Source organism: Pollachius pollachius (assembly GCF_949987615.1).
Source record: "Pollachius pollachius genome assembly, chromosome: 12".
Lineage (NCBI taxonomy): Eukaryota > Metazoa > Chordata > Actinopteri > Gadiformes > Gadidae > Pollachius > Pollachius pollachius.
The window spans coordinates 9,611,770-9,627,768 of NC_136945.1; the positions used below are offsets into that span (position 1 = coordinate 9,611,770).

The 15,999-nt window shown below is 46.0% G+C and overlaps 1 protein-coding gene across 2 annotated transcripts in view; it reads right to left on the reverse strand.

The window, feature by feature from the left end:
* The window catches only part of ppp1r16b (protein phosphatase 1, regulatory subunit 16B), a 65,915-nt gene that overhangs the window by 11,484 nt on the left and 38,432 nt on the right, over positions 1 to 15,999 (reverse strand). For both annotated transcript variants that reach the window (XM_079748563.1, XM_079748564.1), the window contains exons 3-5: positions 15,981 to 15,999; positions 5,344 to 5,489; positions 1,466 to 1,569 (exon numbers count right to left, since the gene is read on the reverse strand). The exon at positions 15,981 to 15,999 is cut by the window's right edge and continues 52 nt beyond it. In XM_079748563.1, coding sequence (XP_079604689.1) covers positions 1,466 to 1,569; positions 5,344 to 5,489; positions 15,981 to 15,999 — 269 coding nt within the window. The remainder of the gene's footprint in view (positions 1 to 1,465; positions 1,570 to 5,343; positions 5,490 to 15,980) is intronic.

The following is a 15,999-nucleotide window of genomic DNA, read 5'->3' on the forward strand; positions in this document are numbered from 1 at the left end:
GTGTGTGTATGAAAGACACAACAGAGAGCTGGAAAGAAAAAAAAATCAAGCAATATAAGGATAGAGAGAAAGAGGATAATGGTGTGTGTGACTGTGTATGTATGCGTTTGTGTGTGTGCGTGTCTGTGAGGGTGAAACACAAGAGAGAAACACAAGGGGGATAGAATGCAACAGGCAGAAAGATAAAGGGACAGAGATGGAAGATGTTTGATTGTGTGTGTGTGTGTGTGTGTGTGTGTGTGTGTGTGTGTGTGTGTGTGTGTGTGTGTGTGTGTGTGTGTGTGTGTGTATGTGTTTGTGTTTGTGTGTGTTTGTAGTTCATAGGTTGGGTTCATTGCAGAGCTGGACAGAAAGAGAAAATGGATCAAGATGGAAAGACAAAAAGATAGCAATGGGTTCATGCGTGTGTGTGTGTGTGTGAGTGCATGCTTGTGCACATGCGTGTGTGCGTGTGTGTATGTGTTTGACCCTGCATCGCACTCAGATAAGGGCTCTGTCATCGCTGTACGCCACTGCACGGCAGCCATTATGGGCCTAGTGCTTCATTTAATGTTCTTGTTAATCATGCTTCTCACCAACTCCTAGCTTCTGCACACATCCGCAGCTCCCCTAGGAGTGTACTCAGCACACCGAGAAGCTCAGCTTAAGCATGCCTCTCATCTCACTCCCGCTCTCATTTCTCCCCTGTATCACATGGCCGCAGCCCACCAAAGTGAGCACAAGTTTACACCGCTTTCTCTCTCTTGGATTCAGTGGGTTGGGCTGTCATCACGACCTTTGAAAATGACATCAAATACTGACTTTGGGCTGGCAATGGGTGACTGCTTTGCGGAGATATTGAAAAGTCTAAAAATATCCCCTTTCTTGGGCTGCCAATCGAATTTACATACCAAAAACCATTATACGCAAGAAGCAAATACCACACCTCACAACAAATGTGCAGATGCTTTTGTTCAGGGAAGAGCTTGCTTTTTCCTGTATCCTAAAATACATACAAATATGAATCCAGAATGTCTTTGGTCTAGCTCTATCACCAGGGTAAGCAAGGTGCACTTTTGTCTGATAACAGTGACAATGTTTACCTAACATGAAACCTAATTCCTATAACACCCTTTTTCCAACAAAAGAAAGAATTTTGAAATCAATTCAAATTTTTATTTAAATTCGAACTTTGAAGCATTTTAAGGGATGTATTCACAGGCAAAGCTATGTTTGCCCCAAATCAATCAGCAACACATTTCAATGGGTTTAAAGGAATTCGAACACACAGGCAAAGACTGCGTCTACTGTAAAGCGTTCCATCCATTAAATCGTAACTTTAATCCGCCTCTGACTGTGGAAAAATATTTTTCCACATTTGTGCGAGGGGCGGCAAAGTCATTCTTTCCAAGCAGTATCTCAGTTTAAAAAAACAAATAGGCTGAGTCCCTTGGAGGAATGTTCCGTTCGATGTAAGCAAGCTCACCTCGGTTAGCCATGGCCGTCTCGATGATGTCCAGCGTGGGGTCGTCCTCACAGAGGTCGTAGGGCATGTTCCCGTCCGAGTTGACTGCCAGCAGGTCTGCACCGCTGGGGTGAGGAAGCAGATGTAGGACGCACACGTTGAACACAGGGAGCAAGCTCCTGCCATCAGCCAGTCAGTAGAGCTCTGGTCTGGTAGATACAGTCAGCCGGTAGAGCTCTAGTCTGGTACATACAGCCAGTCAGTAGAGCTCTGGTCTGGTAGATACAGTCAGTCAGTAGAGCTCTAGTCTGGTACATACAGTCAGCCGGTAGAGCTCTGGTCTGGTACAGTCAGTCAGTAGAGCTCTGGTCTGATGCAGTCATTCAGTAGAGCTCTGGTCTGGTACATACAGTCAGTCAGTAGAGCTCTGGTCTGGTACATACAGTCAGTCAGTCAGTAGAGCTCTGGTCTACAGTCAGTCAGTAGAGCTCTAGTCTGGTACATATAGTCAGTCAGTAGAGCTCTGGTCTGGAACATACAGTCAGCCAGTAGAGCTCTGGTCTGGTACAGTCGGTCAGTAGAGCTCTGGTCTGGTACATACAGTCAGTCAGTCAGTAGAGCTCTGGTCTGGTAGATAAAGTCAGCCGGTAGAGTTCTAGTCTGGTACATACAGCCAGTCAGTAGAGCTCTGGTCTGGTAGATAAAGTCAGCCGGTAGAGCTCTAGTCTGGTACATACAGCCAGTCAGTAGAGCGCTGGTCTGGTAGATACAGTAAGTCAGTAGACCTCTAGTCTGGTACATACAGTCAGCCGGTAGAGCTCTGGTCTGGTACAGTCAGTCAGTAGAGCTCTGGTCTGATGCAGTCATTCAGTAGAGCTCTGGTCTGGTACATACAGTCAGTCAGTAGAGCTCTAGTCTGGTACATACAGTCAGTCAGTAGAGCTCTGGTCTGGTACATACAGTCAGCCAGTAGAGCTCTGGTCTGGTACAGTCAGTCAGTAGAGCTCTGGTCTGGTACATACAGTCAGTCAGTCAGTAGAGCTCTGGTCTACAGTCAGTCAGTAGAGCTCTGGTCTGGTACATACAGTCAGTCAGTAGAGCTCTGGTCTGGTACATACAGCCAGTCAGAAGAGCTCTGGTCTGGTAGATAAAGTCAGCCGGTAGAGCTCTAGTCTGGTACATACAGCCAGTCAGTAGAGCTCTGGTCTGGTAGATGCAGTCAGTCAGTAGAGCTCTAGTCTGGTACATACAGTCAGCCGGTAGAGCTCTGGTCTGGTACAGTCAGTCAGTAGAGCTCTGGTCTGATGCAGTCATTCAGTAGAGCTCTGGTCTTGTACATACAGTCAGTCAGTAGAGCTCTGGTCTGGTACATACAGTCAGTCAGTCAGTAGAGCTCTGGTCTACAGTCAGTCAGTAGAGCTCTAGTCTGGTACATACAGTCAGTCAGTAGAGCTCTGGTCTGGTACATACAGTCAGCCAGTAGAGCTCTGGTCTGGTACAGTCAGTCAGTAGAGCTCTGGTCTGGTACATACAGTCAGTCAGTCAGTAGAGCTCTGGTCTACAGTCAGTCAGTAGAGCTCTGGTCTGGTACATACAGTCAGTCAGTAGAGCTCTGGTCTGGTACATACAGTCAGCCAGTAGAGCTCTGGTCTGGTACAGTCAGTCAGTAGAGCTCTGGTCTGATGCAGTCATTCAGTAGAGCTCTGGTCTGGTACATACAGTCAGTCAGTAGAGCTCTGGTCTGGTACATACAGTCAGTCAGTAGAGCTCTGGTCTGGTACATACAGTCAGTCAGTAGAGCTCTGGTCTGGTAGATAAAGTCAGCCGGTAGAGCTCTAGTCTGGTACATACAGCCAGTCAGTAGAGCTCTGGTCTGGTAGATAAAGTCAGCCGGTAGAGCTCTAGTCTGGTACATACAGCCAGTCAGTAGAGCTCTGGTCTGGTAGATACAGTCAGTCAGTAGAGCTCTAGTCTGGTACATACAGTCAGCCGGTAGAGCTCTGGTCTGGTACAGTCAGTCAGTAGAGCTCTGGTCTGATGCAGTCATTCAGTAGAGCTCTGGTCTTGTACATACAGTCAGTCAGTAGAGCTCTGGTCTGGTACATACAGTCAGTCAGTCAGTAGAGCTCTGGTCTACAGTCAGTCAGTAGAGCTCTAGTCTGGTACATACAGTCAGTCAGTAGAGCTCTGGTCTGGTACATACAGTCAGCCAGTAGAGCTCTGGTCTGGTACAGTCAGTCAGTAGAGCTCTGGTCTGGTACATACAGTCAGTCAGTCAGTAGAGCTCTGGTCTACAGTCAGTCAGTAGAGCTCTGGTCTGGTACATACAGTCAGCCGGTAGAGCTCTGGCCTGGTATAGTCAGTCAGTAGAGCTCTGGTCTGATGCAGTCATTCAGTAGAGCTCTGGTCTTGTACATACAGTCAGTCAGTAGAGCTCTGGTCTGGTACATACAGTCAGTCAGTCAGTAGAGCTCTGGTCTACAGTCAGTCAGTAGAGCTCTAGTCTGGTACATACAGTCAGTCAGTAGAGCTCTGGTCTGGTACATACAGTCAGCCAGTAGAGCTCTGGTCTGGTACAGTCAGTCAGTAGAGCTCTGGTCTGGTACATACAGTCAGTCAGTCAGTAGAGCTCTGGTCTACAGTCAGTCAGTAGAGCTCTGGTCTGGTACATACAGTCAGTCAGTCGAGCTCTGGTCTGGTACATACAGTCAGCCAGTAGAGCTCTGGTCTGGTACAGTCAGTCAGTAGAGCTCTGGTCTGATGCAGTCATTCAGTAGAGCTCTGGTCTGGTACATACAGTCAGTCAGTAGAGCTCTGGTCTGGTACATACAGTCAGTCAGTAGAGCTCTGGTCTGGTACATACAGTCAGTCAATAGAGCTCTGGTCTGGTACATACAGTCAGCCAGCAGAGCTCTGGTCTGGTACATACAGACAGCCAGTAGAGCTCTGGTCTGGTACATACAGTCAGTCAGTAGAGCTCTGGTCTACAGTCAGCCAGTAGAGCTCTGGTCTGGTACATACAGCTAGTCAGTAGAGCTCTGGTCTGGTACATACAGTCAGTCAGTAGAGCTCTAGTCTGGTACATACAGTCAGTCAGTAGAGCTCTGGTCTACAGTCAGCCAGTAGAGCTCTGGTCTGGTACATACAGCTAGTCAGTAGAGCTCTGGTCTGGTACATACAGTCAGTCAGTAGAGCTCTAGTCTGGTACATACAGTCAGTCAGTAGAGCTCTGGTCTACAGTCAGCCAGTAGAGCTCTGGTCTGGTACATACAGCTAGTCAGTAGAGCTCTGGTCTGGTACATACAGTCAGTCAGTAGAGCTCTAGTCTGGTACATACAGTCAGTCAGTAGAGCTCTGGTCTACAGTCAGCCAGTAGAGCTCTGGTCTGGTACATACAGCTAGTCAGTAGAGCTCTGGTCTGGTACATACAGTCAGCCAGTAGAGCTCTGGTCTGGTACATACAGTCAGTCAGTAGAGCTCTGGTCTGGTACATACAGTCAGCCAGTAGAGCTCTGGTCTGGTACAGAGTGTCAACAGCTGGCTGTGTGTGTGTTTGTGTGTTTGTGTGTTAATTTACAAGTTGGATTGAATGGACTTATAGCTCTGAGTCTGTCTGTCTGTCTGTCTGTCTCTGTCTGTCTGTCTGTCTGTCTGTCTGTCTGTCTGTCTGTCTGTCTGTCTGTCTGTCTGTCTGTCTGTCTGTCTGTCTGTCTGTGTCTGTCTGTGTCTGTCTGTGTCTGTCTGTCTGTCTGTGTATAGGCATGTATATGCGGCCCTGTTTGTGTGCAGCTGTGTGAATAAATGTACGTGTTTGTGTGTGTGTGAGTATTTTTGTGTGTGTGTGTGTGTGTGTGTCTGTGTGTATGTGTGTGTGTGTGCGTGCGAGTGTGCGTGCTCACTGTGAGATGAGTATCTTGACGAGGCCGGCGTGGCCGCAGGTGGCGGCGGCGTGCATGGGGGTCCACAGCTCGTTGTCCTGGGCGTTGACGCAAGCGCCCTGGCAGAGGAGGACCTTCACCATCTCCTCATAGTTGTCAATGCAACACTGGAGGGGGGGGGGGGGGGGGGGGGGGGGCACAGTGAGGGGCTGCTCTCTCAATGCTGGTTGAATACATCGGCTCATTACTCACACCGCCTGTGATGACCATTCATTCATGACAGGGCTTTCGTTGGACATGCTACACTAACTGTTTAGGTGTATGTTCAAACAAAGCGATACGACGGCGACTTTTCAATTCCGAATAATGAAATAAACGAATTATGAACGGCGTATTATGAATGGCGAATACTCATGGGTTCATGAGTATTCATGGATGAACAAAGCAATTTTCTTTTCACTTTTGCTTTGTTAATGCTTAAGGCAGTGCCACCCCAAATAGATAAACCAGGGGGAAAAAAGTCATCAATGATAATAATATACTTTTAATCATATTAATCACCATGGTGATTATTCATTCTCTGCATTTGACCCGCCCTATCAGTAGGGGCGGTGGGCAGCGTGCCACAGGGTAGCTCCCTGGACCCAGCTCCACTTGAATGCCCTTGCCTCGGTGACGGGCCGGAGGGGTGTCAACATGAACGTTTGGTGGCGCAGGAGGGGTCCGGAGCAGCCGGAGGATACCCGTGTGACCGCGGAAAAGGACCCGTCCAACAGGGCTCAACCCCAGGGCCTTTCCTCTGTGAGGCAGCTGTGCTTACCACCGGGCCAGAATGCCCCATTAGAGAAAAAGGAAGGAAGGAAGGAAAGGAAGGAAAGGAAGGAAGGAAGGAAGGAAGGAAGGAAGGAAGGAAGGAAGGAAGGAAGGAAGGAAGGAAAGTGGGTTTAAATTACAAGGGAGATGTGAAAGTAAGAGAAAGTGTAAAAATGGCGGTAATAATGTAAAGACCCAGAAAAACAATTAAGAAAAGGCTTTCAATTTGGTGACATGGGGTAAAGGATGGAGGACGAGGAGGAGGACGATAGGCGTTTTAGTTAAGTTCAATCACAGCATAACACTGATGAGTGAGAGTGAAGTGGAACAGAGCTTTTGCAGCCCAAGGCTCGGCACAAGGTGAGAATGTGTTTTCAAGGTAAATTATGTTCAATCCACATCATTGTGTGCGCTTTAATAGCGAGGCTCATGCCAATACAAATCCAACTGTCATATCCTCATACAGGGGCTGAGGTGCCGTGCTGCTGCTTCCCTGCCGTCCGCTAACTACCTGGTCTTTGGTGGATCCATCGTGACGGATTAATGTGCTTCTAGGGGGGTCGTTTTTGACATCATACAGCAGTGTGTTGGTGGAAGTAAGAGAGAGTGAGAGTGCAAGAGAGAGAGTGAGAGAGAGAGAGAGCGGAAGAGAGAGAGAACGAGATAGAGAGCGGAAGAGAGAGAGCAAGAGAAAGAGAACGAGAGAGAGAGGGCGAGAGAGTGAACGAGCGAACAAGTGAGATAGCGAGGCGAGAGAGAGAGAGAGATCGATCACATCCAACAGTAATTATTATTAATGAATTTTCTAGTTAGTACCGCCCTGCGTAATTAGAGCACGGGGAGGAAGAGGATATTTCTTCCAGGAAAAACCGACCCAGACGCTGTCAGCCACAGCCAGTCTCGCTCTAGCGCTGCTAATTGGCGGAAGCGTGGGGACATATACCACAGAAGAAGAAAGACGGCGGCAAGGGAGAGAGGGAAAAGATAGATGTTTGAAGGACAGAGTGATAAACAACTCAGGGCTTATGGGAGATAAAGATTTGATATTGAAGCCCAAGAAGGAAATGTTTTATGTTACTTGCGACAAACACAGTGGTGTGAAGATTGAGACAGATCCTCGGTGGGGTATTTCTGGTTCCTCAGCAGCGCAAGGAACAGTCCGTGTGCTCGCATATGAAACTGGAATATGTTGTTCTTTCACCCTGCCTTGTGTGTGTGTGTGTGTGTGTGTGTGTGTGTGTGTGTGTGTGTGTGTGTGTGTGTGTGTGTGTGTGTGTGTGTGTGTGTGTGTGTGTGTGTGTGTGTGTGTGTGTGTGTGTGTGCCCTTGCTTAGTGTTCTAAGGGCCAAGAAGAAAGATGTGTGTCAGGTTTTAGAGCAGTAGCACCTGCCATTCAGCGTAAAGGGCACCTGTGGGTGACCATGTCCTCTTTGGTCTGTTTTTCCATCCTCCAGTCTATAGTTGTCTGCATTTACCCAGAATCCTCTTCTCTAGGAGAAGCTATGTAAAACAATCTCTGCACGGGTCGCTTGACATTAGCCTCAAGTCATCTATTTAAAATGCAACATGTGTGGAATGTGTACGGAACAATGAGACGGAACACAGCCAATTTCACCCACAGTGTGTGGAACTTTTGTTGAAATGTACACTTGCTGTGTAGAATGTCCTGCTACCCACACAAGGACAAGTCCAGCCCGACAGAGAGTGTTCTTTGAGTCCAAGTTATTTGGTAGTGCAGTGGGCTTTATCACTTTATCTCTTTCTTCAGAAACTTTTATTTTCCAGAGTGAAAATATATTGGAATTCAATGGAAAAGACTGAAAGACCGGAGAAGAAAACCTCACAGGACATAAGAGAAAATATGATTACCAAAAGATTTGATTTCCCAAATGGAAAGAGGTATTTCAAGTACTTCTGGAAACAAATGCGAAGGCACACATAACCATGGACACTCAACAAAGCAAAATCACATTACCTTTACCTGACATTTAAAAGAGGACAGTGTTCTTCTTTGTATTCTGAATTTCAGCATAATGGTCCATGACTAAATATCGCCTTTAGGATTACAGGGGGGCCTTGCTGCCTCTTTGACTGCTTTGTAGCTTTGTGTGCTTTGAAGTGAGCGAAGAGGATGAATAACAGATAAACGTTGTACCTATAGAGCGGTGGATATTTCTATGTTTAACAACAAGGCAATATGTCACAACATTCTTGTGCACATACTTTCCTACATATCTTTCATAAAGATCCTGACTCCCAACAACAAAGTGAAACGATAATTGAGAGATTTTGCAACATTTGGCAATAGGCTTTTCCCAAAGCTTTGGCTGGCGTGTTGGTAATAAAGATCCTGTGATTATACGTTTGGCTTGATTTTAACATTCAGCTTTTCAGCTATCAAGTTTGAAACGGTAAAAGCGAATATTTCCAAGCATTAGGTTACCTTATAACGCTGGTGGGTTTGTATTCAATTGCTTATGTTTATGCAAAAAAAAAATACATTAAGGCAAGGTATTGGTGTGGCTAGGGTAAAAGTCGAGTAGGGTAAAAGAGAGGAGACTAAAACGTAAGCCTACCCTTTCTTGCACATTTACCACTGGATCTTGACTGCTGAGATTAATATAAACAAAGCAAAACTAAAGCAAACATCATGATCCACAACAATACGGCATATACAATATGATTCGATATAGAACAGGTTATTTCTCGTTAAAACACATTACATCAACCTTTCTATTTACAGAAACCTCCTAAGCCTTGTGTCTTTTCCAACTGTAAAGGCGGTAGATCAACTCTGGTCCCTGGTCGCTTCTCTCAGCTCACATCACTCTGCCCCCCCCTCCGTCGCTACCATAATAAGGCATTCCGAGGAACCCCACTTGGCTCCTGACGCCCACTGTTTCCTGGGAAATTGCGATATATCACGGACGAGGGAGTAGGCATCGCAGCAGGCAGACAGTGTGCAATAAAACAGGGTTGTAGTACGGCTCCTCCGTGGCTGGTGGGGACAGGGCTCCGCTCTAAGTATATGTTTAAACGGGGCAATGCTACGGACCATTGTTTGGTCTGTTTAAGAGTGGCGATGCCAGACTACAGGGACATTATCTACCCACTGCTCTTATTCTACTTCCACTCCTTCTAGTGTTCTCCTGTGCTGCTGAAAGTATAAACTGTCTTGTGTTTGTTCACCAGCAGTGGTTTTAGACGGTGCACATTCTCTCCAGGGTAGCCCTGGCTTCTGTCAACCAGATCAAATAACGACACTTCCTGGTGTCGAGAGACAGAGGGGCAGAGAGAGAGAGAGAGAGAGAGAGAGAGAGAGCGAGAGACAATTAGAGAAATAGGCTGAGATGGAGAGAGAGAGAGGCTTAGTGAGAGTTATAAAGAGAGTGAAAGAAAGAGGCAATGAGGCAGAGAGAGAGATAAAGACAGAGAGAGAGAAAGAGGGAGGAAGGCGAGCAAGAGAGGCAAGAGAAGAAGGCATAGAAATAAAGAGGAATAAAGCGGAGAATCCAAACAATAGAGATGGAGAGCAACTGAAGACAAGATAAGGTGGATCATACAGGATCCGGGACCCACTCAGCACTATAAGGGAAGTCTCCTCAGACCTATTAGTGCCAGGATGAATCGACACGTGGGTCTGTCGGAGCTGGATAACCCTCTGTACACAGAGGGCACCTTAATGGGAACTCAATGGGGCTTTCAGAACTGAACAGGACATTCAGACAGAGAAAGAGACAACAAGAGGGAGAGTTTGTGTTTGTGTTTGTGTGTGTGTGCGTGTGTGTCTGTGCGTGCGTGCGTGTGTGTGAGAGAGATATAAGTGGTTGATGACTTGAATGAAGAAGCAGAAGTGTGATGTTATGAAGAGTTTTTTTCCATTACTGTTCAGTTCTTCCTGATTCATGTTACCAAAATGTGGGACCAATTGATGACCGGCGAAGAAATTGAAAGGCAAACAAGAGGCCGACTCCAATTATTAATTCATTAAACAGAAATTTTCCAAGGAGTGATGAAGTCTGACAATACATTTACATTTGGCACACTCTTAAACGACGCTCTCAAAAAGATATTCCTTTCAAATCGATGTTTTAACCCACAACTGGTACCGAAGTGGTACTCTCCAAACCTTTCTCGTTATTGGTGCCATGATGAATACCAACCTGTCATTTCCTCTGCAAAGAACATCTGACAAGGCAGGAAATATTGGGCTTTCCACAAAGTCCACCAACCAGAAAAGAGGAGAGGTTGGGCTGTGTCTGTGGACAACAACAGCAGCAGCAGAATGGCCAGGAGACTGCCTGTGGGCTGGTAGGGTTTAGCTACAACCAGCTATAAAGCATTCAAAGCTTGGAATAAATAGCCGGGAATTGGGGTGAAATTACTGAAGGTGGTGCTGGGAGAGATGTGGGTCTGCATACTGGAATATGTGGCTAAAAGGGTTTATTTCTGGGCTCACACATTGAATATATGCCTGATATGGTGGAGGTATGGGTGGAAGAATTTAAATCTAGCTCAAATTTGGCTGGGTGAGGTAAATCATCTGCTCACAAATTCCAATTCTAATGTTAATAACCCAAGTCAGAAGACGGAATATTTGCGAAAAGTTATCACCCTGGGGTAATACATATTTTAATAAATGTTTTCGATATGCTTAGTCACTGTGCTGTCACTGTCTTCAGCTCCGCAGAGCTAACGTAGCGTAGCGGCTGACAGCAGCAGCTGCGAAAGGAGAGGGCGACGTTTTAATAGGGGGCAATGTTGCATGTGTTTAGGGCACAGAGAGAGGGGCTAGAAGGGACCATGGGTGTGTAATAGCATGACAGGTTGCGTTGCGATTAGAACAATATTCAGAAAAAATAATACTATACAATCACAGAGAAAAAAAACATTCTCACACACACACACACACACACACCCCTGACATCCCCCCTACACCCACCCATGCACACAACCAGACAGACATACACACCTACACTTACACACTACCCCCCTTCCAACAACAGACACACACACACTCACAAAGTGGCCTCTACGTGAAGCAATGGCCTTAAGGCTCGGTCATACTTTCTGCGCTACACATCCAGCAATAGCAACACGCGCTTCTGCAGTTCCATTCATAACAATGCCGGGTCCACGTGGTTCTAGCGCACCACCCATGCACGCTTCCAGATCCTTATGCAGGTGGAAAATGACATTTTACTCTCCTTATACGCATGCAAACAATGTTATGGTGCATTAGCCCCTTAACGTTGTTTGCATGCGTGAGTAGATGTGCACGCGCGAGTAAATAGCAGAGTAAATGTCATTTTCAGCCCTCCCAAGCACTTCTCGCCAGGAGTTCGATATATTGTTTCACGGTCGGTTATATAACGGTTGGCACCCGCAGATCCCCTCGCACGACCTTTCTTCACAGCATGCATCTGTTTAGCCCTCTGGAGCCTGCATCGGATCGGGGGGCTTGCTATGCGTACAGTCTGCTCTGGTCAAAGAGTGTTGAGGCCACATAGGGGTCCACCACGGGCGTCGCGGACATGGGAGGATGGTGATATATAGACGTCACGTGGACCCTCGCAAACACGGAAAGTATGGATCCGGCTTTAACCTCTGGCCCTCCCCCAGCAACAGCAATCAGGCCCACAAGTTGCCGTTTGCCATCAGGATAACAGCTGACCTTTGGCACTGACAGACACAAAGACACTCAGACTCTTGAGGCATGGCCATTGCCGGGTGGGGAGGGGGGTGGTTAAGGATGAACGGTGCCTGCTGTTTGTGTTGTCTTAAGCCAACGAGCTACAAAAGAGTAAACTCATCCTCAAGGATGGCTTTGGGGGTAGTGTGTGTGTGTGTGTGTGTGTGTGTGTGTGTGTGTGTGTGTGTGTGTGTGTGTGTGTGTGTGTGTGTGTGTGTGTGTGTGTGTCATGGTTCGGTGCATGGATTTACACGGGGAATGAACTGTATAAAATTAAATAAAAATGGCGTGCAAATTAATTAATGTAATGCCGAACTAATGTTAGATCCTCAATCTACAGGGACAACTGAGACGCCTGAAAGGGTGCCAGTGTGGGTACCAGATTGACTCGGCTGCCAGATCGACTCGGGGTCCTGCGCTTAAAGATGACGCATCGACACTTGACATATCGACCCAAGCCAACGGACAAAACCCGGAAGGGTTGTTTATGAACGGGGCTCAATCATGGACATAAAAAGAAGGCTCAATCCGTTTTGGTTTTGATTTCATTGAACGCGTTCGTTCTTTCGCACAAACAAAGCCATTGGAAACACGTCTAAAAGCACTGATGAATGCATATGTAACCCAGTTCCTGTTAGGGACTCTTATTCTGAAAGAGGAGAACGGAAGTGTCTGCGTGTGGGTCGCTGTTTTGACTCTGTGTTGGGAGAGCTGGAAATAAAGTTGATCGCCCCGTTCAGTGAATGGAGTTAACCGATTCTTCTTTTATATATTACCCAAGTATAGGCAACAATAAAACGCTCGGTTACACATATATTTTTGTTTTCACCTATGTTAAAGTAATTATCACCTACAAAACTAATCCTATATTGATGAAAGCCCCCCCACCCTTCTAACGTTTATTAGCTCACATTAGCCATCAATCTAAAGCCACAAATATTATCTGATCAATCTTTGTGCATTCGATTATTATTCATAGATTAGAAAACAAAAGGAGACCGTTAATACTTGGGAATAACATGAGAATGAATGAAATGCGCATGCGCATTTAAAAGACAGCGTTTACAGGAAGTGCGTCATTATTGCACATCTAGCACCCCGAGTCGATCTGGCAGCCGAGTCAATCCGGTACCCACACGGCCAGTTAGAACTACAAACTCTTTCCGTTGATTGGTCGACAGAATCGCACTTCCGTGAGACAGGGGGATAATAAACAAACACATTATCCGTGAGGTATTTCTTGGCGAAACGCCAAGAAATTTAAACGGCCAAAGCTTCGTTTATTGAAGGAAATGTCGCACAAAAGTTTGCCGTCCTTCTTGGACGTCCTACACGGTTGATCTTTGTTCATTGGGCGCGTTCTTCTTTTTTCTTGGATTTATTAGCAGGCTACACTGTGTCGGGCTGCTATGAGGTCAAAATGCTAACGTTGCTGCCGCGGCTATCGCGATCCGGTTTAACCGAGAACCGAGGTATGAACCGAACCGTGACTTCAGTGTACCCGGTACCGTTACACCCCTAGTGTGTGTGTGTAGTTTGTTGAAGAAGGAAGAAGGCGTGGGGGCCATATTTTGACATACCTTCTGCGTATGTCAGGCAATGGGGTGCTTTACTGAGTAAAAAGATAACCCTTGCTCCTCTTTGCTCTTCAAAAGACTTCATTGTCTCATGTCCTCTTTCAACGTCCTTCTGAATCTGTGGCCCTGATTGTGCTGCTGAAGACCGTCGTCTCTGCTTGAGCCACTCAGCGTCCTGCGACCATAATGTGAGAATACAAGCATGCGTACGTGCATGTGTGGGCCTCAGTAGGCGACAGCGTACATCAAATACAAAGAAAGATCCCTTGTACGTGTCACACTTACTTGCCAAACAATTCTGATAAGTTGCTGAGGTTGTATTTATTGGTGGGTGTATGTTTACTGTGCACTGGGTGCGTGCGTGTGTTTCCCTTTGTGCATTATGTCTGGATCAAATCTGTCAAAAGCGTCTCTCTTTCTTCCAAAGCAATACAACTAAAAGGTTTGAAGCCATTTTATCAGCTGATTGATTAGTTCAAATTGACCAGATTGTCCCGACAACGAAAAAGGTAAACTAAATGCAAAGCAAATAGCTTTCAGAAAATAAAAACCCAGACACGTACTGTCAGACAGGTACATTTCAATGCCCTTCTTGCTAGTTTTGACACTCCCTGAACCTGAAGCAAGGCATTGAGGGGTCTTTCTTTGTTCCAGAGGCTGAGAAACAAAGTGAGGGAGGAAAGAGCAAGACGATAGCAGTTGCAATGCCTGAAAGATTTAAGGTTGATGCAATATCATCAGATATCATTTATGACAGCCAAGTGTGTAAGGAGAGGATGAAGGAGAGACCATTTCATAGGGAGCCAGGGATCCATTGCCACCACTGTAATAGTCACTTATACCCACTGGCTGCCTGGTTATCATTCTGAAGCTCTATTGCGTTTCACTTCATGAGTCAGTCTAAAGTTTCTCCAATTTTAGCAGTTTTTCAAAGACTGGGAAGGATGCTTCCCCCTTAGTCTCACAAATCAGACTTTAGATTAATAATTTAGAGTCTGATGGCAGACATGCTCCATTCAGGGCGTTGCTCTTTTTCTCGCTTTATATCTGTTTCAACCAACCATGCGACTGGAGGCGGGACCTGTAAGTGCATAATGGGCGAATACAAACTAGGCCAGCACTAGAATACTGTAAATAAAAAATAGGTGTGTTAAGTTTTCAAATCATCACCATGTAAACTGGCCTCTATAGAATCACGCTAATTAAAATCCCCTACTGAAAGCTTCATCCACTCGCGCAAATGAGTTTCTCTTTGCTAGAAATGTCTGTAACGAAACAGAAAAAAAAATGTAACTCCGTCCCTTTCAGTTTTTGGTTTCTTACCCAGGCTCTGTGCCCCCAGAAGTCCTGCTACAATATTGTAGGAATGCTGTATCCGAGATTACTTCCACCTAAACCAATCTCTAAGTGGATAGCGATTATGCAAGTGAAGTAGTTATCTGTTCTCGGTTTGACAGCAAGTATTTCTGTACGAATCTTTCAAAACAGCTGCAAAATCCGAACTTACGCTACAGGAGTCGCCGGGTTCTTATTAGTTGGTGGCCATGGTGGTCACACAGATTCCTTCATCAAGTCCCACCTACAAGATGCTGATTGGCTAGGTGAAGACTCCGATGGAGCTGAGTAACACTCAAGAGGAACCAACAGCGGATCCTGCCCTTTTAAAGTAGGCGGGATTCAGGGGCTGTAGCCAGGCAATGCCACTGGAATTAATAGACACTACGTCTTGCCAGAGAGAGGATCAAAAGCTCTGAATTTCAGTTGATCTGAAAATATGCATAAAATAAAGCTGACATATGGCTGGTATGTTTGATATAGTTTTCATTGAAAGATGTGTTTATTGGATGCTTGTATCGAACATATGATCCTCTTAACCATGAGGCAATAGTTTAAGTAGTAGTAATGCAACAAGCTTTCAACTGACTCAGAACTCTGAGCATTTTCAACATTAGTTTCTGCCGACAATATATCACGCCGCGCTCACAGAGTTGATTTCACGCTCAAGGTTGGCTATGGCTCAGTTATTTATTTTCAATCTGAATGTCTCATTATTCTTTTCCCCACATGGCTGTTATTAATATGCTCCTCTAGGCAAGACAAGTTTTAAATGGAAATGTTGCCATCAATATTGTTCGAGGCCGTAATAAACCGACTTGCCCTGGTGACATCATCTCGGCGGTTACGCTGGCTGTTGAGTTTCAGGAAAGCAAGCTCAAATTCCCCCCAACCTGGGCTCCATTGAAGGACCCTCTTCATTAGACAAACAGGGTAACAAAATAATATTAAATGATTTGGAAATGAGCTTAGCTCCCTTCGTTCTCTGCTTACTTTGTGAAAGAGGTCGGCTGGAGAGAAGGCCAATTAGGAAGACAACAAATTCACACACACACACACACACACACACACACACACACACACACACATTTCAGAAGAACCATTAAGGAAACAAAAACATGCACGGAATACAGACAAACAGACTGATAGAACGCCACGCAGGAAACGATAGTCCAGCACATTTCAAAACCAGAGAAGGATGGAGAAGGCAAAGCAGGGGGCTGTGTGAGATGTGTATCTTACCTGATGGAGGGCTGTGAGG